The 25,595-nt window shown below is 50.8% G+C and overlaps 1 protein-coding gene across 8 annotated transcripts in view; it reads right to left on the bottom strand.

Moving 5' to 3' along the window:
- Nucleotides 1-9,546: 9,546 nt before the first annotated feature.
- The window catches only part of RELCH (RAB11 binding and LisH domain, coiled-coil and HEAT repeat containing), a 1,825,259-nt gene continuing 1,809,210 nt past the window's right edge, over nt 9,547-25,595 (bottom strand). For all 8 annotated transcript variants that reach the window (XM_069613666.1, XM_069613665.1, XM_069613669.1 and 5 more), the window contains one exon: nt 9,547-11,694. In XM_069613666.1, coding sequence (XP_069469767.1) covers nt 11,574-11,694 — 121 coding nt within the window. In that variant the 3' untranslated portion in view covers nt 9,547-11,573. The remainder of the gene's footprint in view (nt 11,695-25,595) is intronic.

Below are 25,595 nucleotides of genomic sequence, written 5' to 3'. Positions count from 1 at the left end.
TGTTGAGGGTTAGATTGGCATTGTCGAGTGCCGCACACACCTTCAACAGTGTGGCATTATGCACTTCCTGGGAGCACCCAAATATCAGGATACTGTCACTGGGATTTATGCAGTGTGGAATGTGACAGATGATCCTGCATATTTCTTCCTGAAAGATTTCCGCTGCTGATGAAATCTCAAAGCTCAGATGCTTGCAGCGGAATAAGCCTAGATGCGTGGCGAAGGTAGTGATCCATTGCGACTCTTCACTGAACTCAGTTTGATGGTATCATTTGTTGAGGTCTAGGCGAGAGAAACTGTGGCCTGTTGAGTAGATGCATCATGTCAGTGATGTGCGGTGACTGGTGATGTTCCCGGTGGATGGCTTGGTTGGGCACCTGCATGTCCACGCACAACCTTATCTGACCGTCCGGGCCCCTTTTTGGCAATGGGACCACTGGAGAAACCCATGGTGTTGGTCCTGAAGCTGGTTCAATTATGTCTGCCTCTACGTGTGGGATCATTTCCTTTTCTACCTAGTGTTGAATATGGAAGGGGTTGTGTATACCCCTCTGAGTGTGACAGGTTGAAGGAGAACCACAGGCAGTGGAAGGAGAACCACAGGTGGTTGACGGAGAACCGCAGGTGATGGAAGGAGAACAGGCGGTGGAAGAAATAAGGCAGCAGTGGATGGAAGGGGAAAAACAGAAGTGGGTGCAAAGAGGACAATGGCAGTGGGCGCAAGGAGGACAATGGCAGTGGGCGCAAGGAGGGCAACGGCACTGGGCGCAAGGAGGGCAACGGCCCTGGGCGCAAGGAGGGCAACGGCACTGGGCGCAAGGAGGACAACGGCAGTGGGCGGACAGAAGAGAACGGCAGTGGGCGGACGAAAGAGAACGGCAGTGGGCGGACGGTAGAGAACGGCAGTGGGCGGACCGAAGAGAATGGCAGTGGGCGGACGGAAGAGCACGGCAGTGGGCGGACGGTAGAGAACGGCAGTGGGCGAACAGAAGAGAACGGCAGTGGGCGGACAGAACAGAACGGCAGTGGGCAGACAGAAGAGAACGGCAGTGGGCAGACAGAAGAGAACGGCAGTGGGCGGACGGAAGAGAACGGCAGTGGGCGGACGGAAGAGAACGGCAGTGGGTGGAAGGAGGTTAGTGGCAGAGGGATGAAGTGGGAGAACAGCAAAGGGAATGAGAAGAACAAATTACTTAACTATGTTAATGTGCTTTCTACTGGATGTTCCACCCCTGGATTCCTCATCTTGGATATTTATTCTTCTGCTTTGCAGCTCTCAGAAAACCTTTTCCACAGCAGGAAGCGCTGTGCGCACTGGGTAGATGGTCATCAAGTCGTCTTCGTGACTAGATACGACAATGTGGGTACAAATAGCGCACTTGGCACCCCGTGACCTCAGTTGTCATGTTTTCCCCTTGCACAACCGCGTTAGGGATTAGAGGAAGAAGTAACAGTTTAAGCGTTACAGGAAAGTCATTGTATAATGGTAGTAGGGAGCTCCTTAAATGTGAGGTAGGCTGGAAGGGCAATGAGGAATCCTTGGGGGCAGGAGGGGGACATCCAGTAGAAAGAACATTGCCAGGGGTAAGTCATTTGTTTTTCTAATGCATTGCATCCTCCATAGTTAGACTACAGAGTTGGGAAGGAGCGAACTCTATGGCGATTATGTTACCACTTGTTGGAGAACAGCCCTACCGAAACAAGACTCATTTGAGGATACTGTATCCAGGCAGTAACGTTTTTTGCCAACATGTGACTGGAGGACCACATTGAGGTCTGACAGATATCCTTTACAGGTACCCCTCTTTGGAGAGCATAGGTAGCTGCTACACCCCTAGCAGAGTGTGCTCTTAAGCCTGCAGGGATTTCCTTACCCACTCTGGTGTAACATACACAACCACAAAGCACTATCCATTTAGAGATGGTTTGCTTTGTTATTCCTTTGCCTGTTTCCGGAATGGTATATCCAAAGAACACCTGACCTTCTAGCCTAAATTGGCTTGTCATGGCGATGTAAAAACTCAGAGCCCTCCTGGGGTCGAGCCTATGCAGCCTTTCATCCTCCTTGAATGGATGAGGAGGTGGATAGAAGGCTGGCAATCAAACTGTCTGTGACAGGTGAAACTCTGAGATGACCTTCGGAAGGAACGAGGGGTGTACTGTAGGAGTCGCCTTGGCAAAGATTATAAAAGGTGGCTTACATGACTGGGCCTGCAATTCACTCAATCTTTGGGCTGATAAAATGGCGACCTAAAAGGTTGTCTTCCATGATAGCAGCCTGAGAGGACAATTGTAATGGCTCAAAAGGGGAAGCCATAAAAAAATGTTAACACCAAGTAAGTTCCATGGTGGTACCATCAAGGGGGTCGGAGGGAAGGTGTTAGGTCAGGTCTTTAAAAAATTGAACGACTGAGAGGTTCGAGAAGTATGACCCTTCCTCTGGTGTGCGCTTAAAGACAGAGCGCTCCACTAAATAGCCCTTGATGGTGGTGACCTAAAGGCCCCTTCTCACCAAATGTAGAAGAAAAGACAGGACCCTTGAGGTGTTACATAAAAAGATCGGTGTCCAGTCAATTCGTCGAAAATAAAAGATCGAATGACCATTTGGTCGAATAACAATTGGTAGAAAAAAAAAAGGTCGAATTTTTTTATTTATTTATTTATATATATTTTTCGTTTCGGCTGGTAAAAAAAAAATAATAAAGAAAAAAGGGGGTTGGGGGGGGGGAAACCCCCCATAAATTTTTTTTTAAAAAATAGACAATTTTTTCGACCATTTGGCATTCGACCAAATGGCATTCGATCATTTGGTTTTCGACCAAATGACTGGTAAATAAGGGATCTGCATCCTGTGCTCTGTACCAGCTGCAGGATGTCTTCCAACAGCAGTGGTATAGAGCCTTAGTTGCTGGCCTTCTAGCCAGAAGCAACACCTCCATCACGTCTTCCAGAAGGTCCCAATCCCTGTACCTTAGCCTTTCAGAAGCCAGGCGTGCAGGTTGAGCGTGTGTACGATCAGGTAAAGAACTAGCACCCCCCGCCTCCTGTTGAGAGAGAAGGTATGGCCTAAGGGGAAGACAATGTGTAGTACAGATGGCCATGTCCAGAAGGTCCAGGTACCAGATCCTCCTGGCCCAGTCCCGCGCAATCAGGATCATGGTTGCTCTGTACCTCTTCAACCACCTGATCACTTGGGGAATGACTGGAATCAGTGGGACGCATACAGGAGATGTGTGACCATGCAACTTCTGGGCCACCAGAGGTGAATATCTGTTTCTAAACTATCAATCAGCCCCACACCTCTAATACACCAGAAGGGATCCGAACATATTGGAATAACAATCAAATTATAAAGCACCTTATACAAGTTTGGTAATGTGGACAGAACAGCAGGCTTATCTCCGAAAAGGTTTGGATCATTGGTTAGTTGCAAAACAGTGGAAATAAAATTAGCCAATGATAAAAGGAGTGTCCAGTCAAGGTTGTATTAAAATATTGACTTTATTAATCATAACAGACATACTAACCACACTACGAAATACAACCCACCATGTTAAGGAATGCAGAGGACAGACAATTTAAGAAGGAAAAGGGATGCACTCTGGATACTGACAGGAGGGTAGTCGGTATGGTTAATAACCCCAACAGTTTGTTAAGGTTTTTTGGCTTTAGCACAAAGGGAGCAATGTGTCTTAAAATGCCTCTAGGGGCCTTTTGGGAAGGACCAGGGAAACAGAACCACAACGTACATTGTGCTGTAGATGTTCTTGGTGCTCAACAAGGTTGAGTCAGCTTCAGGGCGCTTTGCAAGCTTCTGTGACAGAATTTGATGGGAGTCAGCTGCGGGTATCAGGTGGCAAGACGGTTCGGCAAGCAGAGCTGGACGAATGGCTGCAGGCTGGCCTACACAGTGGCTCTGGCTCAGGAATCGTCTGTCATGATGCCTACCCCCGGGGACCCAGACCAAGTCCAGCAACCCTGGAAGCAGGCATGAAGTTATACTAAGCAAACCCAACAACCCCTGCTAGGGGCTATTTGGGTGCAGTCCTGGCACCTATGGTGCCAGGCTCATATGGAGAGTCAGTCCTGGCGCCATAGGCGCCAGGCTCATAGATTAAAACTTACCTGATGCAGACCATGCTGCAAACTCACCTGATGCAGACCATGCTGCAAGAGCTCCAAGCCAAAGGAGGCTTGGAAGGGACTACTTTACCTAAGGGACTATTTTTTACTCGGGTGGGGCTGGGGAGGAATACTTACCTGGGACTACTTTGGAGGCTATTTAAACCACGCCCGAAGAGCAGCACACGCTTCGCGTTATTCTGCATTCAGCAGCGTAACGCTCACCGTGCCTGCAAGTCTGCATACAGTCTTCTGCCACGCCCGCCTCGAGTCCGGAGCTCCTAGAAAAAGGGGAGAGAAGGAGAAAAGGTTAGAACAAGAGTAATACCTTTGATCCTTACCTGAATTCCCGATCCATCGCGCCTTCGAGCTGGAAGAAAGAAGTTATTTTATGCGCGTTGCCTCGCCTGCAGCAGCGCCGCGCTGAACTCACCGTCATTCGCAGCATCTTCACATTCCACTGCATTCTTCTGCATGCTCCCGCCGCACTCCGGCACCTAAGGGGAAGACAAGAACAGCAAGGTGAGCCAAGGGAATACACAGAGGCAATATTAGTTACCCCCATAGACTTAACTGATTTTACCACCGCGGGTACTATTCCTCTTCACGGGTCGGCGCAGCTTCCACTGCATCCTCGCCGAACCCCGGCCCCTAAGGGGAAACAAAGGAACAGCAAGGTGAAACAAAGGGATAAACGAGGGGAAACCTCCTCACCACAATAGACTTACCTGATTTTACCACCGGAGGCATTATTCCCTGAGACTTCATATTTTCTCTCAGCGCCTGAATAAAGGAGAAAGCAACAGGTTACATATTGACATTATTTTATCGAACTGTGTTGGATAATACAAATCCTTACCTGAATATTACCGGTTGCCACGAGGAACTCTTCGCTACGGTCCAGCTGCAACCTGCAAGGAATCGGACAAGAGTGAAAGTCAGACATTTGAACTCTTACGAACTACATACTTACGGCGTCTTGCTGGGAATCTCAGAGTCAATATTGTTCTGGAACTCACCAATTCCTTCGAGCCAGTGAAGCAACTGGTTATCAACGCGCCCCTGCGCACAATGCAGGATGGAGAGCTCATCTTTCCAAACCATCAGGTGAGACTATAAGAGGGGACATCAAAGGTGATCAGTGGGGAGAACAGCGGGAGTGGGGGAGGGTTAACGCTCAACTGCATGGGTGGTTAATTCCCTTTCTCCATTTGCAGAAGAATATTCCTACGGGCCAAGCAAACAAAGCTAGGTGGGCCAGCCCAGTCCGTCATCTCGGCACTACGCGTCACATTGGTGGAGGCCACAGCTGTCCAGTTCAGATCGACGACCCTGTGGGAGCCAGGTGAGCGTAACATCATCTCAGTGCTGAGCAGTGGTTCTGAAGCACTGGTCGAGATGTCTCAGTTGTCTAAGCAACAGCGGCTTGACAATGGTCAGCGTTGCCGTCGGTTGCGGATTGAGGAACTGGACTGGCTCAAAAATGTCCTTTAACGCGGACGGCAGAAGGTGCTTGTCGAGGCATTTCTACAGTCTTCTTCAATGGGCTTGTGTTGTGCTTTAATGTAGATTGGCCAAAGCTGAGGAGCGTGTTGCATGCAGCTGCCTTGTCCTTGGTTGTAGGTTCAGAGAGCTTCTGGCACTTCCTACCCAGAAAGCTTTCTGCAGGGCATGCTGTGTGCTGCCTGGGTTCTGGAGCGGCTGGAGGGTCCTCTGAGTTCTTGATCTCCCCCTGTTCCCTGTGGAAATCATGGCCTTCGTTCATTGGCTGAAGATGTAAGGCAGAATGTACCTTCAGCCAGGGTCCAAGTTTGAGTTCTTCTTTGTTACCTTTGGTGAAGTCGTCAGATCTGCCAAAAGAGGGTCTCTGCCCTCTTTTAAAGCCAAGTGGGCCACAGTGATTCATGTAGGCTAAGCCTACTCTACTGAATCAATCCTGGGGTCCCTACAAACAATGTCATGTATGCGTGAGGTCACAACCAGAGTGATTTGCAACGGGAAAGGTAAGTGGGTTAAAACAGGAACCACGGGGTGTCCCAGAATCAAGATGGCAGAAACCTTCTCTCAGCAGAAAGATCTCTGGCCACACTCCCTTGTGATACTAAGTCCCATCCATCTTCCTGTCTATTGTTGATCAAAGAGTCTCTCAGGTTAATGAATCTCTCTGTGGTCCCTAATTAAAGCAGCAGGTCTCCCTTGAAGATGCTCCCTCCAAGCCCCCTTTTCACAGACCGAGGGTAATCCGGGCCCTTGGACACAGGTGCCGGAGGGGGTCCCCTCAGGTTCGGAGCCGCCGACAAGTCCAACGGCTGTTGATGGGGAGGCATTGGTGGTACAGAAGGAGGTGGAGGGGTCAGAACGACCAGTAGGGCCTGAACCAGGGGAGGGACCAGCACTGGGAGCGAGGGAGGAATGGGAGGAGTACCCAGAGGTGGGGGCTGGGTGGCGCCACCTGCAGGATGACCTTCTTCACAATGTCCTTCAGGAGCCCCTTCACCTGTGGGGAACAGAGGAGGAAGAGGAAGTGCTTGAAGCGGTAATCGCAAGCCGCCGGGTCCATAGCCCTCTGATGCGCTGGGCCTCCGTTCCTGGTCAAAGTGCGGAGGCGCCTTATGTGTGTAGCTGTAAAGCTGCGATGGGTAGAGGTACCCTTTAGGGGATCAAAACCCTGCACCGTAGGATCTGCTGCTGCTTCCAGACAAAGGGGGCTTGAATCATCCCGAAAAGCCCACTCAAAGGGCGAAAGCATTGGTGGGCACGGAGCTGGATCCAGATGGCTGCCTGCCTGTCAGGCTCCGCCACGTGCCGCTCTGCCATTTTAAAGCCTTGTGCCCGCCTTGGGTGGGAGGGCACAGAGGCCCTGAGCCAAGAGAGGCTTCAGACATTAGAGGATACAGCTTGTGTCTTGCACCCGAAGTAGAGGCGTCAACCTCAGAGATCCCTCTGGTAGGTGCTGAGCCCTCAGCCGGACATTCGGTAGTCACAACACCCTGAGTCACGGTCTCGGAGCAAGCTCCGGTAGACTGGGAGCCCTCGGCACCTTGCTGGTGGCTGTGCTAGATCTAGCCGAGGACAGACTCTTCGAGGTGACACTCAACAATCTCTTAACCCCTGGGGTAGGAGAAGACAAGCCTGATCGTCCTTCCAAGGACAGCCTCGTAGGGCCCCTGAGCCCCCGAGCTTGGGGGCCGGTAGCCAGGAAGGCCTCAGGTTTGTCCCCAGACAAGCCTGCGGGCCCCTTGGCTTGGGAGCCGGTAGCCTTAGAGGCCTCGGGCATGCCAGAACCTGAATCTGAGGAACCCAGGTGAAGGAGTCATTGCGATGTGGAGCCATGCTGAACAGAGGGCCTACCTTGTCCTGACGAGAGGTCCTGGAGATGAAGTCCTTAAGGTGCAGTGGAGGAGAAGCGTGGAAGATCTCCCACCACTGTGACAAACAATTCTTCAATGCCCTATGACTGAGTGCGCTGCAGGCCGAACATGAGTGCCAGCGGTGGTCGGGCCCCAAACACTCAAGACTGAGGGCATGGAGGTCTGCGGCTGGGAACGAGCGGTCGCACGAGGCACATCTCATGAATCCTCATGCGGTTGCCATGCTTTGGGGAGGAGAGGCACTAAAGGGAAGTGAAATAAGAATTGAAAAAACAAACGGGGAGCAAGCGGAAAGCTATAAAAGTCTCTGCGCTGGCTGCCAGGTCTGACACCGTCCATGCAGAAAAAGGAACTGGAGTGAGGCGCTGGAGGGCAGGGCCTTGGTTGGGTGTTCCCATGCCACAGGCCACACCCCTGCACGCTATAATATATTTAAAGGAGAAATTTTTCGCTGGCAAATGTTACGGCACCGTTCCCATGTTGGGGGACGCCCACAAGGATGGAGGAAAGGGGACAGGACGTACGAGTATTACAGTGGGATATCAAGAGAAGAATTACTGCAGAACAACAGAAAGCAAAATCCCAATACGGCACAAATTATGAAGGGCCAGAAGGGTGCAAGATTACAGTGTATGATACATTACATTGGGACGTCAAGGACAAAAGTTACTGAAAGGTGGCATCTCTTACCTGGTCGTGCAGTGGTCTAGATCTATGCCATGGAGATTGACAGAGCAGGGATAAAACGTCAAACATGTGTCACCATTTTCCCTACCACAGCTATCCTCAGGGACTGCGTTAGAACTGGTTAGCTCAAGTCAGGGTAATATCATTGAGGAATTTAGAAAAGGGAAGAGGAGTGCTCTGGAGCTGGTGGGTGGACAGAAGAGAGCGCACAGAAAGACAGGGATATTGGGGTGCAACCTCTACCTTGAGATTATTACTTCTGTCCTTCTCAATCGTGTGACAAATGCGGGCAAGCAGCTTCAACGTTGCAGGTGTTCCTACTTTATTTTGGCTTGGGTCACGTTACCATCAGTTATGCAACAATGGTTGAATACTTGTGGAATGTAGGGGCTAGAATTGTTATGTTACTATGATTTTGTACTGTGCTGAATCACCACTGTAGTAGTTTCAAAGTTCTGATTCTTGTCTGTGGCATACTGTGCCTCCACCTGGGGAAACCAGACCTTAAGACTGTAGGGAAGAAGAGCAAGAGTGAGGTATGAGGGATGGAAAGCGTGAGAGGAGGTTGCAGACGCAGGGAGTAAGTTAGACAGGAAGGAAATGGTTTCTATTAGTATGGATGAGCGTTTGTCCACTATATATGGACTATCTTCTAGAAAAATTCGACACAGAAAAGTATGTGGTAAGTTATTATACGGATTGAGATTCCAAGGCAGTTTTGGACAAATTCTAGGATCAAGAAGTTTTTGGAGAGTGAGGGTTTCGAGAGTGTCCTCATACAACCATGGCAGAAATACTGCAATGTATTTTTATGGTACAGCGAGTTACGATCCTGAATAGTACACCAGAAGATGGCCTGCTCCAAGATTTGGAAGTGTGAGATGGTGAAAGTTTAACTATGAAATGGCTTAAATTTAGACCTCCATCATGCGTTCTAAAACTACTTTAGTGGTAGGCTTTACAACACTGCCACAGTACTCTGCTTTCAAAGTTTAACATCAAGAAGGGCAAATGGTAGTTTTTAATATACACATTCAACCCGAAGGCCACTTTGACTTGGCCAAGAATGTTAGAAATTGTATTTTTCAGTGAAGCTAACACCAGACTGCTTACAACAAACAGCAGAAATGTCCTTCTGCATAAGCTGATTTCATTGTAAAACTGAAGCAGTAACCTTGGGGTCAAATGCAGCACTGAATGCTTAAGCAAGCGAGTAGAGCAGCCGAATACAAGATATCAAATCCAAGAAGCATATAAATCGTAAATTACCTAATCAGATTTCCAAACAATAAACATGGTCAATGAAAATGAAAAAGATAACAATTACGGTGTTGAACGAGATGCACAAAGATACTCATTGAATGCATTTGATTTGGCACAGAGAATACATTTATTTGTCTCCAGTACTTCATTTTATTTTTTTTTACAAAAAAGTCAATCATTTTTGCAGTAATTCACTTCCAACCAGTTCAAAGCAGCAGACTTCCATATTTTTGCAAACAAAGGTAACATCTTCAAGAGGTAAAATTATTGAGCGTTTACAGTATATACTCTTAATACAGGATTACACGTCTGTTGCTTTCCTACTTTACACCTGCACAGGCGAAGCAAAAATGGCTTCACTGAACCAACAACAAACAAAAGAGATACTGCATACTGGCCGACAGCAAGTATGCAAAACTTTATTTAACCAAGTAACAGGGATGCAAACTCGCCTTTACCCCAGGATGCCTGGAACCCAAGTTCAATTTCTACACATCCTGCCAAGTACAGAATGCTTCCACATCTGAATTATGCAAATTACACTGGGGAAGCAATGGGAAATGTAAATTAAAATGTTAATAAACATAATAAATAACCTTTAACATTTAAAGGCTGTATTTACATTATAACTTGCAATGCCTCAAAAGTGGTGCCTGACTAGTGATCGAGGCACTTATTTCGCTCACCTTGTACAACTAACATTATGAAGACAGTTAACATTAAAAACACGGTGTAAAAAATAAAAAAAGGCTCTTGGATGACGTGCGGCAGGCTTTCACAATAAAGCGTAACGCTGTGATGGGCATGCCTTGTTCCATGGACTCAATTGCACTGGACGTGTTAAGGGCTCATTGGCGGGAATTTGTGTACCTGCACCGATTGCGATTACTTTACAAATGTATTTGGGGGCGTCTTTAATGGATGCGGAAACACATCACGTACATGCTGCTAGATGGCTGGGATGAAAAGGCAAGGAGTCAGAATATCACTTTCGATGAAGACATGAGCGTCATGGCTGTCCCCTCTAATAGAGACGGCAAACATGGTGGTAGGCTGCCCACTGTTGCATAAACGCACGTCGTTTTCGGGAGCCTGACAATTAACTAGAGAGAAAACATCCATGGGAGGGTAAGACTTGCATTTTTAATAATTCGGTGAGCCAATACAATGAGTGCACCTCCATGACCATGTGAGTTTAATCAGGGTTATGCTATAGCACAGATGTCCTGGTAGAGGAGTGTGGGTCACATAAAATAAACAGCTCAAGCTTCTGCTTACCCTTGCACAGAATCGGGGCTGCAGCCTCGTGTTAGGTCTTCTTGTAAATGTCACAGTGCCAGACCAATTGCAGACCAGACTGGATGGTGTATTCCAAACTTCTGTAACGTTTCCCCTTGAAAGTAGGGTCAGCACTAATCTACTCTGTATTCAATTTCCTACTTAAATGTGGCCTTTTCGGACTGTCTGCAATAAAACGATCAGTTCCTGTTTACAGGCAGGGTTGGGGGAGTTCAGGTAGTCTAACTGCAGCGATAGATTTATTGCAAGCTTTTAAATACAACGGTAGATAAAGTTTGAGCAAAACGATTTCTGGCAGCAATTCCTCTGCATAATAATCCTATTCAATCCTATTCATAACGGGACTCCAAAAGGCACAGGGTAATGCTGGTGGGTATTTTCTTGTCAGTTTATAAACAATACATTAAAAAGTCAATTTTATTCTTTCATAATTTAAATACATATGTGATTTACACTTTATTACTTTATGACAATGACTTCAAATTTACATTATTTAAGTACCATTGTGATGGCGCAGTGCATAACATATAATCGCTGATATCCCATCACAAAATAATAAAAAAGATCACGGGTAAAAATGACGATGAAAAGACAGAAACACAAGCTCACGGGATCGGAGCAGGTGATGGATTCTTTCTCCCATGAAGCACACTTATAACCAAAAATAAACAGACACACAGCAATGTTCAAATGAAGTGCAAATATCTTTGGAGGTTAGAAAAAAATATACTAGAACATGAAACAGAAAATACAAATGCAAGTACTTCAAGTACAAGGAACTAATCTGCTTGAGGTCCATCATAGTGTTTCGTTAAGAAATTATGGTCCACATCACTTCTTTCTCTGAAATACATTAGCTAGCATAGCACCAGACGTGGTCAACTGGCCCATTTTGTTCAAAAACTTGGTCTTTGTGTCTTCACTCACAAGGCTTGCAGCAATGGACATGGACCTATAGGAAAATACGACAGAACAATGTAAATCACTTACAACCCGAACAGGAGTAAACTATGACTTAATCTGGCAGAAAAGAGATTACGCGTTGTGATTAATATATGAAAAATGAAATCCTCTTCAGCTCAACCAAGCATTGTTAATTTGGGCTCTTGATAAAGTGCGATCCTTGCCTATATGACTGTAGCAAGAATAAAGGAAAGGTACTGTAGACAGTACTCGATGTTAGACAGTGAACCAGGGGGGTTAACTTCACTTTGTAGCATGCATACATCACCATCAAGGGGATACGATGCAAGGAAGGAGAATAACAATTTACTTACCCCATTTTAATTTTGGTTGGAAATGGTAGTGCATCTTTTCTGCACATTTCTTAAATTTAAAATCTGCTCAGCCCTCAGTTCAGGAAATAAATGTGGTTAGCACCACCAGGGGGTATCAGAGACATGCATGCTGGCACTCTGTCAGAACCTGGTTCTGGTGTGGTTGCACCCTCCGTTCGACAGGAATATGCTCCAAAAGTATCATGAAGGTATCACCTCACAATCTCTCTAAGGGGTATCCCTGGAACAAAAAAGGTCCCAGTTCTTGTTAGTGCTGAAAGCGAAAATGACAGCTTGGAGAATGTCATGCATGGAGACAATCTACTCGTCTTTGTTTTGGCCCCATTAACACAACAGGTGTATTTGTAGAGTGCACGTTCACCCCCAGAGGGGCATCTTTGCGCTTTTGACATATACCATATGTTTATTGTTACTCAACTTAATGGTACTCATTTTATCGACCTCCGAAGGATGAAGAGCTGAGTACACATGCCGGGATTCGAACCTGTGGACCATGAGGTCAAACACAAGCCCCTGTAGTGGATGCTTTAGTTCACGCTGAGCCACAGACCCCATTCCTGGGAGATCCTAATGCCAGATGAGGCCCCCCCGTCATTAGATCCTGCTAGGCAGCTAAGTGAAGTGCTGAAATTGACACTCCATTGTCGGTGTGATGCTGGAAATGCATCGGAGAGACAGGGCCTCCGTATCCTTGTCCTTTACTGCCTTTTTATTGTGTGTTCCGTCGTGTTTTCCGCGCAGGAGTTCATGTGGGACTCCTGGCGGTGCAGCTCTCTTTTTGGTTTGGTGAACAGACCCATGGGATACCCTTACGGCACCCATGGGTGGGGGGTACAACCCTGTGCCTCTAGTGTATGTTTTTGGGCACCTGTGGGTATCCCACAGAGCAGGGTATGAGCTGGTGGCATCTCCATGCTGAATTTGACAGGTGCTTTGAGTATCCTCCATTTTGGGATACCCAGGCCCTGCCACTGGAATCAGTTGATTCCTGATAGAACACAAGATGGCCCCTGTGGCCTCTTGCTTTCTATTGCCTGTTACCTTGTTTTCCCAAAGTCCTGGCAAGCCCTGACTCTGTCCCTTCCCCCTGACTGGCTGTTGGGTGGAAGTTCCATATATGGTGTTGTTGTGAAGTCCAGTCCAGACTGGCTGGAGCCTTCCCAGTGACTGTATGTTGTGGGTACGCACTGTGGGTGAGACCTGGGTGAATGGAGTGTGTGACCAATATGCACTTCTTGTTGTGGCTTTCTGGTTTCTGGTATGAGAGACAAAGACTGAGACAGCCCTGACCGAAACTGGCCTGAATGCAGTGTGTAGTGTTGAATGGCTGGGTACTTGTCCCAATCCACATTCCTTGTTATGAGTGTCTGAGAGGGAGGAGGATGTCCGGAATGCACTGTGTGCCTGATTGGCTGACTGACTGCATGAATGCCCTTCTGTATGATTGGCTGCTGCGTGTGACCCAGCAGTGTGGATGAGAGACAGGATAGTATATCTGGGCACCTCTCACCACTGGAAATTGTTCAGAAGCTTGTCTACACTTGAAGAGTAACTGGAACTGCTGATCCTCGACGCCCAGCTGAAAGAAGACGACTTGCTGTTGCATTTGCTTCGACCTGATCTGAAAGCTGCCGAATTCGTCGAAGACTGATCTGAGAGAGGACCTGGTAAGGGGCCCTCTTACCGTGCTCCGAGGGACCATCGAGCACTGCTAACCTTTGCCAAAGCTCCCTGGAAGTCAGACCCTCGAAAGGCTGCCGACCCGAGACGGGACCGCTGAGGAGAACGAAGTGAAGCACCCGGACTTTGCCACTTTCGAAGTCTATTGCCGTCGACCAGGGTTCGCAGGTTTGTGTAACCGCTGGAGGCCCGTCGAAGTTGTGTTGCCCAGCCATGGGGACCACTTGACGGGTGTCGCTGACGACCGGAGCCGCCCGCTCCTTTGCCTAAGAACATTTGAATCGAAGGACTCCCTTGTCCGCAACTTAGACCACTTTGTCCTGCCGGAGAAAGTCGAGGAAGACCAATGCGCCGAGGAGAATCCGCCAGTGGGTTTCCCGCCACCTGAAGGCCACAAAGACTTCGACGACTCGATGCCCTTGCTGTTCTGAAACTCTTTGCGGTCCTGAACAATCAATCGCCGAGGTGCCCTGCACACCTCATCCTCGCAGGACGTCGCTGACGAGCACTGCCTGGATCGATGCCGTGGTCTCGGCACCCTCGAACTTCTCATCGCTGCCGTCGACGACGACAAGTTCACCATCTTTGATGCCTCTCGACGATCCGTGGCTCCTGCTTTAAAGGGGGTCACTCAAGAAGGATCCTTCGACGCGTTTCGAATAACTCTACTCCACCAGGTACATGGGGGTGGGGGTAACACATTATAGGAGGAAATAATGCTATTAAACAATATATGGACTGGGCTCGTGCTATATATCTTTATTTTACAGGTTACCCAGGTGGGGGGATCTCCACACACAACTGTGTCTAGTGGTAGGGGCCAGAAATCTGCCTATTGTTTCAACCATCTTGCGTTCCTTCCCATCTCCATTGCTGGTTTCCTTGTTATTGATCTGTGTGACATTCTAACAGTATAGTTGATGCACTTTAATGAGATTTGATAATATTGGTGGTACCACTTTAGAATTGTATATATTTACCATTGTTGATTTCCAAGTACAAAGTGTGTTATTGTGATAGTGTACATACATTTGAATATTAATTATATAAAGACTGTGTTTTCAGTAATACAGTGTGTGGACATTCCTTTGTGGGGGCTTGGGGACTACACTGTACTTAAGAACCAGCCTGCATCGCCTCCTGAGAAGCTAGGCCTTGATTGCTCGTCCATTGCTACCATATAGAGAATCTTGGCTGGGGTCCTCTGTGCCTCTCCTCATATACCATATAGAGAGCGGAAGCACAGGCACCCCCCACCAGTATCTTTACAGTGGGCCCCTCAGACATTCGGAGCATGGTCTCCCTGAACAGGTGCAGGAAACTTAAAATGCCTCTTTTTATGCTTTAGTAATCGAAGAGGGTATTGTCTGTCAACACTAGAACCGGATGTCTGAGATGGAGAAATTACTTACCGTAATGTTCTTTCTATGGATGTTTCTCCCACAGATTCCTCATCTGATAGATATTCTCTGCAGCTTTGCTGCTTCTGAACATTTTCTACAGGGGGCGTAGTGGACCTCGACTCGGCCGTCGACCATCGATCAGTCTTACTCGGCATCTGGTCGTCGGCTCTGGGCGTGATGTCAGGTATCGTATGAATACTACGTCACTACGCCCCAACCTCAGTTCCCCCTTTTTTCCCAGAGCACCACCCACTGCATAGGAAAACAGAGAGAACAAATAGGCTAATGAGCCCTTAAAAAGAAAGTAACTATAAGCCTCCAAAGGAGGAACAATTGATCAAACGCTACAAGTAGTATTAGAAAAATCTTTGTTCTAAGAAACTGTGGCAGGAATACAGAAAACCGACACAGAGGATCATCACCAAGTCAACGTGAAAGAGAAGATGCGCACCAACCACCAACTTTCTGAACAGAGATGGATGGGAGGGGAGATGAGGAATCTGCGGTAGAAGAATCTATAGAAAGAACATTAAGGTAAGTAAGTTCTGATTCAATGGATTCCTCATCTGATAGACTCCCAAAGAAGTAAATAAAGGAGGTGGGCAGAAAGTTATACCAAGAAATTTTGCAGCTATGCCCTGCCAAAACGCGCATCAGAAGGAACAAGTTACTTACCTGTAACTGTTGTTCTCCAGCATGGGTCTGGCATGGATTCACATGCTCATGAATATTCCCCGTCGTCAGGCTGGGAATCCTCGGTAAAGAAAAAACCAGTATCAGTTTCGTTTCTGATCTGTCTTTCGTAGTAATAACCAATCACTGATCTCTGCGTCATACTGACCACAGCCAATGACTGCCCTCTACCTAAGCCCCGCCTCTGGCAGCCATCTTCAGATTTGGAAGCACGTGAAGTGGCAGTATGACCAAGTGAAGAGCCGCAGAGGGGTAGGCGGGAGGGTTCGCATGTGAATCCATGCCAGACCCATGCTGGAGAACAACAGTTACAGGTAAGTAACTTGTTCCTTCTCCAGCATGGGGTCTGGCATGGATTCACATGTTCATGAATAAAGAATACATAGCAGTACACACATGCACAACCACGGGAGGTGGCAAAGGCTCAACATTAAGCATCACATCAAACTCAACATTAAGCATCTTACCTCCTCACCAGGCTCACCTCAGGCGAACAGGTTGCGCAGCACTGCTTAGCCGACCCTGGACTCCTCCCTGGAATCCCGGTCGACGCAGTAGAATTTCGTGAAGGTGTGCGTCGACCTCCACGTAGCAGCCCTGCATATGTCCATCTCAACACCAAGGGTTCGTTGAGATGGAAGTCCGACGGTACCTTGGGCATGAAGGAGGGGTGCGTCCTGAGCACTACCCTTGTGTCGTGAAAAGTCAAGTACGGGGCCTTGCAGGAAAGGGCCTGGATCTCTCCCACTCGTCGTGCGGAGGTGATGGCCACAAGAAACGCTGTTTTCCACGACAGAAATTTCAACGGAGCCGAGTGCAGAGGCTCGAACGGAGGTCCCATGAGCTTGGTCAGCACCACGTTGAGCTCCCACGCCGGGGCCGGAGCCTTCACCGGCGGGAACGATCTGAACAGTCACTTCATGAACTCTTTCACCAGACGATGAGACCACAAGGACGTCCGCCCCGTGGTTCTGGTGTATCGGGAGATCGCAGCAAGATGAATCTTGATGGACGCGTGTGCCAGTCCAGCTTTGGCCAGCGTCAGCAGGTACGGCAGTACTAGGGGAGCCGTAGAGGGTTAATCTTCTGTGCGCGGCACCAGACAGAGAACCTCTTCCATTTGTGTCCGTAGCATTTAAGAGTCGAGGACGCCCTGGCCTTTGCAAGAACCTCTCTGCAGTCGGCCGGTATGTCGTATCCTCCAAACTCTAGCGCTGCAGGAGCCAGGCCTGCAAGTTCAGCGATTTCGGGTCGTGGTGGAGGATGGCGCCTCCTTCCCTGGAGAGTAGATCCGCGTCCACAGGCAGCTTGATTGGCGGGGACCCTGACAAGTCCAGAAGGTCCGGGAGCCATATCTGCCTCGGCCACGCAGGTGCGACGAGGATCATCCTGCACCGTGACCTCTTGAACTGGTTGACGAGCCGGATTAGCAGTGGCAAAGGAGGGAACGCGTAGAGGAACAGGCCCTCCCAGGGGAACGAAAAAGCATCGCCCATGCTCCTCGCCTGGGGAAACCTGCTGGCGAACCTCAGGCACTTGGAGTTCGTCGCCGTCGCGAACAGGTCGATCTGGGGTGTGCCCCACCGTCGGAAGAGGCGATCCACTAGATCCTGCCGTAGCTCCCACTCGTGGCACGAGCGCAGCTCCCTGCTGAGTGAGTCGGCGATGGTGTTTTTTATCCCTGCCAGATGAAACGGCACCAGAAACATCCTTTGGGCGACAGCCCAATGCCACAGGTCCTGCGCCTCCTTGGACAGTGCTGGGGACCTGGTTCCGCCCTGTTTCCTGATGTAAAACATGGTGGTGGTGTTGTCGGTGAAGATCCTCACCACCTTGCCCTTGAGGGACGGAAGGAAGGACCTGAGGGCCCAAAACACTGCACGGAGCTCCAGGACGTTGATATGTAGGGATTTCTCCGTCGGGAGCCAAAGGCCTCTTGCGTGCAGATTTTCGGTGTGCGCTCCCCACCCTTCCAGGGAGGCATCCGTGGTCACTGTCTCCTGGTGGGCTGGGGTCTGGAAGTCCATGCCCGCCGTCAGATGCGCGCGGGTGCCCCACCACCGGATCGCTCGTCGGAAACTCTTGTCGAGTGTGATCCTTTCCTCAAAGCTGCCCGTCGTTTGGATCCAGCGCGCGTCCAGGAACTCCTGCAACGGGCGCATCCAGAGCCTGCACATGGGAATGAGGTAGATGCAGGAAGACATCATTCCGAGGAGGGACTTGATGGACCTCACCTTGGCCGCGTCGGCCACCAACATCCGCTGCACCTTGCCCAGGATGGTCCTGGTCCTCTCCTCCGACGGGGAGGCCAGAAGGGACACTGTGTTGAGCCTCGCTCCCAGAAACAGAGCGTCTTGCGCGGGTACCAGGTGGGATTTGGCGTAGTTCACGGAGAATCCCAGGTCCGTGAGAAGTTGGACGGTCCTTGCCGTGTGAACCACGGCGAGCTCCCTCGTCTTGGCTCGGATGAGCCAGTCGTCCAGGTAGGGGTAGACGTGGATCCCCTTGCGGCGCAGCTGCGCCGCCACCGGTGCGAGGCACTTGGTGAACACCCTGGGTGCCGACCGTAGTCTGAAGGGGAGGGCTTTGAACTGGTAATGACGCCCTTGGACCACAAACCTGAGGAATTTTCGGTGCCCCTTTAGGATGGGAATATGGAAGTAGGCATCCTCCAAATCCAACGACGACAGGAAGTCTCCTTCCTCCAGCTGACCCAGGACGTGCTGGAGGGTGACCATCCGGAACTTTTGCGCCTTGATGAACTTGTTCAGACGTCGCAGGTCCAGGATGGGGCGCCATCCCCCCGTCTTCTTCTTCACGAGGAAGTATCTCGAGTAAACTCCGGAGCCCCGAAGCCTCTTTGGGACGAGTTCGATGGCGCCCTTCCTGAGCATCGCCTTTACCTCCAGGAGAAGTTGAGGGACGTGAAGTTCTTTCCTGGCCACGGGCGGGATGCGCGGACACCTTCTTTGAAACTCGAGCGCGTGACCCCGGGCCAAGGCGTCCAGCACCCAACGGTCGGTGGAGATGGACTCCCACACGCTGACGAAGCTCGCCAGCCGGCCTCCCACCGGGGTGCTTCGGTGGGGGCCCGACCCCACGGCCGGTTCAATCCTGCTTCGACGAGGCTTTGCCGCCTTGACCTCCTTGGCGACGACGGCGGGGTCCGCCAGACTTGCCTCGTCCTCTGTAGGCCTCCTGAGACGACGAGCGGGCCGCTTGACGGTAGGTGGAGAAACTGCCGCCGGAACCTTTGGAGGCGCCCTTGCCTCCGCTGCTCCGAAAGGGCATCCGTCGTTGTTGCAGAACTCCAAGGGCCCGGGCCGTCTCGGTGTCCGCTTTAATGGCCTGAAGGGAATCGTCCACTGTTTTCCCAAACAGGTTGTTCCCATCGAAGTGCATGTCCAGGACTCTGGTCTGAACGTCTTGACGGAAGTCCGTAGCCTTGAGCCATCCACGCCGCCTAAGGCAAACGCCGTTGCCCAACTGGCGGAACCCAGTGTCGGCGATGTCCGTCGCAACGGTAATGGCGTGGTCCGAAGCCACCTCACCTTCCTGCAGGATCTCCAGGGCCTCTGCACTCTTGTCGTCCGGCAAGAAGTCCAGCAGGGGAGCCAGTTTGTACCAGAGCTCCCTGTCATAGCGGGCCACGATAGCCAAGGCGTTGGCCGCTTTAATCGTCGTCGCTGCAGACGAGATGACTCTGCGTCCCATAGCGTCCAATTTCTTTCCCTCGCCGTCCAGTGGGGAAGTCGATGTGGAGGCCGCACCCCCCCCCGCTTTTTTCCTGGCCGCCGCAGAGACGACGGAGTCCGGGGTAGGCTGCGCCCGGAGGCACAGGGGGGCCGTGTCCGGGACCCGGTACTTCTTCTCGTACCGGTCTCTTCTAGCTGGCGTCGTGGAAGGGTTCTTGAGGAGGGTGAGGCCCACATCCCAAATGTCGTCCAATAGAGGCACTGCGAGGACCGTCTTCCTCTTGGCCTCGCGCCGCTGATAAAGGAAACCTTCCTTCTTCTTCTCCTCAGGGCAGAGTTGGAAAAGCTTGGATGCCCTGGTGATCATGGAGTGGAACGATCCAATCTCGTCGGGCGGAGAAGCCCTGGTGGGAGGCGACGACGGTACATCCTCGTCGTATACCTCGTCGTCCGTACCCGTCGCTGCCGTGTCAGTCCCCGTATCATCCCCTCGGGTGGATGGGGAGGAGGGCTGGAAGGGGCGCGACGGCTGAAAAGGTGGCGGAGGGTGGATCCTTCTTTTCTTGGTAGGGGGAACACCAGAAGGTCCCGGTTCTGGGTCCCCCGACGGGAGAGGTTCCGTCGGCAACGGTAGTCTCGTCCTTATCTCTGAGCATAAGGACTGTATAGCCAACAAAATGGCCGCCGAGTTGTCTCGCGGCGCTGGTAGAGGGGAATCCGACGGGCGATCAGGGGCCCCGTCGGTACCCTCGACGATGTTGTCGTCACCTGCGTCGGGATCCATCCCGACGGGCCGGTCTTCTTCCACGCCGAGGCCGTGGCTTAAGACCTCGACCAGCTCCTCCTCCGAGGTTGAGGCCGAATCTACGACGACGCCCTGCCCCCCCTTTTTCTTCCCCACGGGGGATTTCACGGGGGTCCTACCGATGGGCACAAAAGAGGACTTCCTCCGAGGTGGCAGGGACACTCTGAGCCCCGAGGTCGCCACCACTGGTGTAGCCTCCACAGGCTGAGCCAGGGCCGCCGCAACAGTTTCGATAGAGGGCTTGGCCGGATGGATTAAGGCCTTCACCACCTTAGGTGCGCTCACCGCCTTATCCTTGAGGGGGGGGGACACTGCCTCGCTCCCCCTCCGCCTTCGAGCTCGACCGGGGCCTCTCCAGGAGCTTCGCCGGATGCTCGGCCTTCCTCTTACCCGACCCAGAGCGTTGGCTCGTGGTTGATGGTGCCGGGGAGGGTGCGCCCTGCCTGGCGCCCGTAGAGCCCGACCGTTCGGCGCTCCCGGTGCCAGCGGACTCGCGGTGCTTGGCCTTATGTTGGACCCCCGTCGCCGGGGCGTCCTCAAAGGTCTTAGAAGACCGCTCGGATTTCTTCCTCTTCTTCTCGCCGGACGGGCTCTTCCCTTCCAGCCAGTTGGCGAGACGTTGATGGCGGTCCTTCATGGTCCGCTCCGACATGCTGCCGCAAAACGCACAGTCCTTCTCCACGTGCGTCTGGTCCTCATGTAGGCAGTAAAGACAAACAGAGTGTTCGTCCTCCTTGAAGACGTTCTGCAGCTGGCATCCAGGGCAGACCCTGAACAGCTTTCCGGGCGTCGAGCTTCCCTTCTCCTGGGCCATGACCGGGCCTGAGAAACTTCTGGAGTCCTCCAAAAGCGTAGCTCGACGAAATCTTCACCCTTGAGGGGCGCAGACGAATCCGACACGGGTCCCCGTTGATCGGATGGAGAGTCGGTGGAGCTTGAGGCTCTTTTGACCGAAAAAACAAAGTTTTTGAGAAAAAACGTGAAAAAAATAGCACTAACGCTCGAGAGCAATAGCACGAGGATCCCAACACAAGAACGTGCGGTAAAAATCTGAAGATGGCTGCCAGAGGCGGGGCTTAGGTAGAGGGCAGTCATTGGCTGTGGTCAGTATGACGCAGAGATCAGTGATTGGTTATTACTACGAAAGACAGATCAGAAACGAAACTGATACTGGATTTTTCTTTACAGAGGATTCCCAGCCTGACGACGGGGAATATTCAGGAGCATGTGAATCCATGCCAGACCCCATGCTGGAGAAGTATGAGCCACATCCAGACTGTAATGCTTTGCAAAGGTATGCAGGGATGACCAAATCTCCCGGCCAGGGACTCCCCTCTGCAAGGCTGTGGATGCTCACACTCCCCCTTGTCGAATGGGCCCTGATGCCTGCTGGTAATTCCTTCGCAGCGGCCTGGTAGCATTCATCTATGCAGAAAACTATCCAACAGGATACATTCTGATGCCTTATGGGCAAGCCCATTCGGGATAAGGAAATGGCCACAAAGAGCTGGTCAGCTTTCCTCAAATCAGCTGTCCTGGCAATATATTAACTCAACACCATCTTTGGGTCTAAGCAATGTAGCCGTTCCTCCTGCTTAGAAGGGTGCGGAGGAGGATAGAAGACCAGAAGGTCGATGGACTGCAACACGTGAAATTCTGAGACAACCTTGGGAAGGAAGCCAGTCCTTTCCCTGAGTGAAACTTTATCCTGTAAAAAAACACAGGAAAGTTGGCTTACAGCAAGGCGGACAGTTCACTCACCCGACAAGGCGGATGTAATAGGCACCAAGAAGGTTATTTTCAAAGAGAGCCGTAGGGGACAAGAATGCATAGGCTCAAAGGGAGCCGCCATCAGAAATGTCAGAACCAGATTAAGGTCCCAATCTGGGACAACTAAGGGAGTTGGCAGAAACTTATTTACAAGGCCTTTCAGGAATTGTGCCATCACCAGGATCACCAGGATCGTAAAAACAAACCTTGATGCGGGGATCTCTTAAACACTGAAGATATGGATATTTGCCTGTGGTGACCTGAAGGCCCGAAGAGGTCAGTGACAGAAGGAACTCCATCACTGTAGTGGTTGGGCCAATCATGCACTCCCTGTACCATGCCTCAAATCTTCTACATCTGCACGCATACAACGATCTTGTAGATGGTCTGCGTGCAGCCAGCAAGTACTTCCTCAGAGACGTCCCAGTCACCATATCTCATCCTCTCAAGAGCCACGCTTGTAGGTTGAGGGATTCCGGCGTCGGATGTAGTATCCGGCCTTCCGATTGGGTTAGGAGATCCGGCGCCGAGGCAACCAAGGAGGGGGACAGATGGACAGATCCAAGAAGTCAGAGTACCACATTCTCCTTGCCCAGTCCGGGGCGATCAAGATCACGGTCGCTTGAAACCTCTTCAATCTCTGGAAAACCCATGGACTAACAGGAATCGGAAGGAATGCGTAAAGGAGAAGAAAGGTCCAATCCACCAGAAACTGGTCCCCCAGTGCACCGTTCACTGGGAATTCCCTCTAGCAGAACTGTGCGCATTTCCTGTTGGACTCAGTTGCAAACAGATCCACTGCCAGGGTACCCCAAAGAGCGAAGGCCTCCTCTAGGAGTTCCTGGCACAGTGCCCACTTGTGCAAGACCACGCTCTGCCTGCTCAGAGCATCCGCAAAGTTGTTCTCTGTGCCTGCCAGATGACCTGCAGAGACAGAGATCCTTTTCTCCAGCAACCAGAACCAAAGCATCATCGCCTCCATGCAGAGTAGGCAGGAGTGCACACCACCTTGCTTGTTGAGATAATGCATTGCCACTGTGGTGTCCGTCAGAACGAGGGCATGTATGTTTCCCCTGCAGAGATGGGGGGGCGAATGCTTTCAGTGCTAGCCTGATAGCTCGCAACTCCAGCCTGTTGATGTGCCACCAGGCTTCCATCGTTGACCAGAGGCCGCTCACCTGCAAATCCTTGCAGTGAGCGCCCCAACCCTTCAAAGACGCATCCGTGACCATTCAGGTCTGAGGCCAAGGAGGCCAGAAGGCTTCCCCCGCCAAAATACTGTTGCGGTCCACCCACCAGGACAGGTCGCTGACCACTGATGAGGACACCTTGAGGAGATCAGAGAGAGAGCCAAGGTACTGAGGTCACTGATCCTTCAGTAGCCATTGCAGGGATCTCATGCGCAACCTGGTCTCTGGCATTAGAAAAATGCAGGAAGCCATGAGGCCTAGGAGGCAGAGGAAGGAAGCTGCTGGTAGAGTGGCATGGTTCCAGAACAAGTTAACCATCTGTGTCAAGCGGGCTACTCTCTTCTCGGGAAGGAAGGCCTTCCCCACCCGGGTGTCTAGGACTGCTCCGATGAACTGGAGCCGTTGGACTGGTGTCATGTGGGACTTTGTGTAGGGAGAAGCCCAGCTTGTGCAGCAGCAAGCAGTTGTCCTCTAAATGGGACAAGATTTGCAAGACAGACTTCCCTCGGACCAGCCAGTCGTCCAGATATGGAAATACGTGGACCCCGGATCTCCTTAGGTGAGCCGCAACTACCGCCATGAGCTTGGTAAAGACCCGGGGCGGAGGTAAGACCAAAGGGAAGCACCTTTAACAACATATCTCCTATGGTGAACCTTAGTAACGTCCTGTTCTTTCGATGGATTGGCACATGGAAATAGGCGTCCTGTAGGTCTATCAACACCAGCCAGTCTTGTAGTTCAAGAGCATGGAGAATCTCTGTCAACATCACCATCCTGAATTTGTATTTCCTCAAGAACTTGTTCAAGGCCCACAGGTCGAGAACGGAGACCTCCACCTTTCTTGGGCACCAGGAACATCCAGGAATACCAGCCTAACCCTCTCTGCTCGGGTGTTTCTTTTTCCACGGCACCCTTCAGCAACAGGGCTCTCAGTTCTTTCTGGAGCTCTTGTCCTGGTTAGATTGGAGGTGTGGGTGGTTTGTCCAGTGGTTTTATCACAAATGGCAGACAATAAACGCACAGAATGAGCTGCAGAGGCCAGGCATCAGAAGTAATTCCATGCCAGTGGAGCAAATGCTCCGTCAACCATCCTCCAACCAGTCTGCTGTGAGAGAGGAAAATCAATGCGGCTTCAGTGGCTGGGTCGCCCCCGCCGCCAACGCTGCCTGTTGGCCTCTAGAAGCCCCTCTGCCCCTTCCGGGGTGCAAGAAACACTTCTGACCTTGCTTGGCCGGTGTGAGCGGCGCTCTCCTGCCGTAAGGAGCATATCTCCTGGAGCCCCGTTTCCTTGAGGCAAAGCTAAATGCAGATTTGGTCAGCTGCGCAGCTAGGCCTAAGGATTTGGCAGCAATTTTGGATTCCTTAAATTCCTTTAAGGAATCGTTGGCTTTGTAGCCGAAAAGAAGATCGCCCTCGAAGGGCATGTCCAGAAGCTTGACTTGGACATTAGGTGAAAAAACAGAGGTTTGTAAATATGCCTGCCTTCTTAGTGTTATGGCTGTCGCCATAGATCGACCCACACAGTCAGTGATGTCAAGGCCTGTTCGCAGCAACTGCCTGCCCACCTCTTTCCATCCTCCACTAGCTGTAGGAAGCCCTTGCGCATTTCTCCTTTAGGGACATACTGAGCAACATTTTCCACTGCTGTCCATAGACTGAAGGGAGTATTTGGGAAAACTGCTTGCCACATTTGTAGCTTTGAGGGCCATGCTACCTGATGTGAATGCAGAGTGGATGTAGAAGATGCAGGCCTAGAAGAGACTGTAGCTGCCTGCATAAGAAGCCCCTCTGGGGAAGGGTGAGATGAGAGGTATGAAGAGTCTCCTCTAGCCAGCCGGCATTTCCGGAAAATGGTGGAGCCAACGGGAGGAATGGAACAAGGGTTTTGCCACTTTACTGCTAAAGGATCGGCAATGGCAGGGTTTAAAGGCTTATTACGTTCAGTGTTAAGGCCTTCATCTAAAATGTCGGTAAGGTCATAACCTTGTACAGGTGCCCTGATGATTGCAATCCTAGGGTGTCAATAACCCTTTCTACTAGAGCCCTGAATTTAGAGGTATTGTGAAGATAGGGCTGGAACTCCTGAAACTTGAGGTCTGGCGTGCAGTTCAGATCGCTGGCGTCCTGGAGGCCTTGAGCCAGCTGTAAAAGCGGATTCTGGTCATTAAAATAATCAACCCCTCCTGAATCCAATTAAATCGGGTCAACATTCCTCTGTTTATCTGCGTCATGCCTCCCGAAGATACCTGCCATGGTGTCGAAAAATTGGGACTGGGGTTGCAGATTGAATGTTTTCTTGACAATCGTCGACGTCGAGGG

The sequence above is a fragment of the Ambystoma mexicanum genome, chromosome 5p (assembly GCF_040938575.1).
Source record: "Ambystoma mexicanum isolate Mex_15411 chromosome 5p, UKY_AmexF1_1, whole genome shotgun sequence".
NCBI lineage: Eukaryota > Metazoa > Chordata > Amphibia > Caudata > Ambystomatidae > Ambystoma > Ambystoma mexicanum.
Note: the sequence above shows the minus strand (reverse complement) of the source record. Positions and strands in the feature narration are given on the sequence as shown.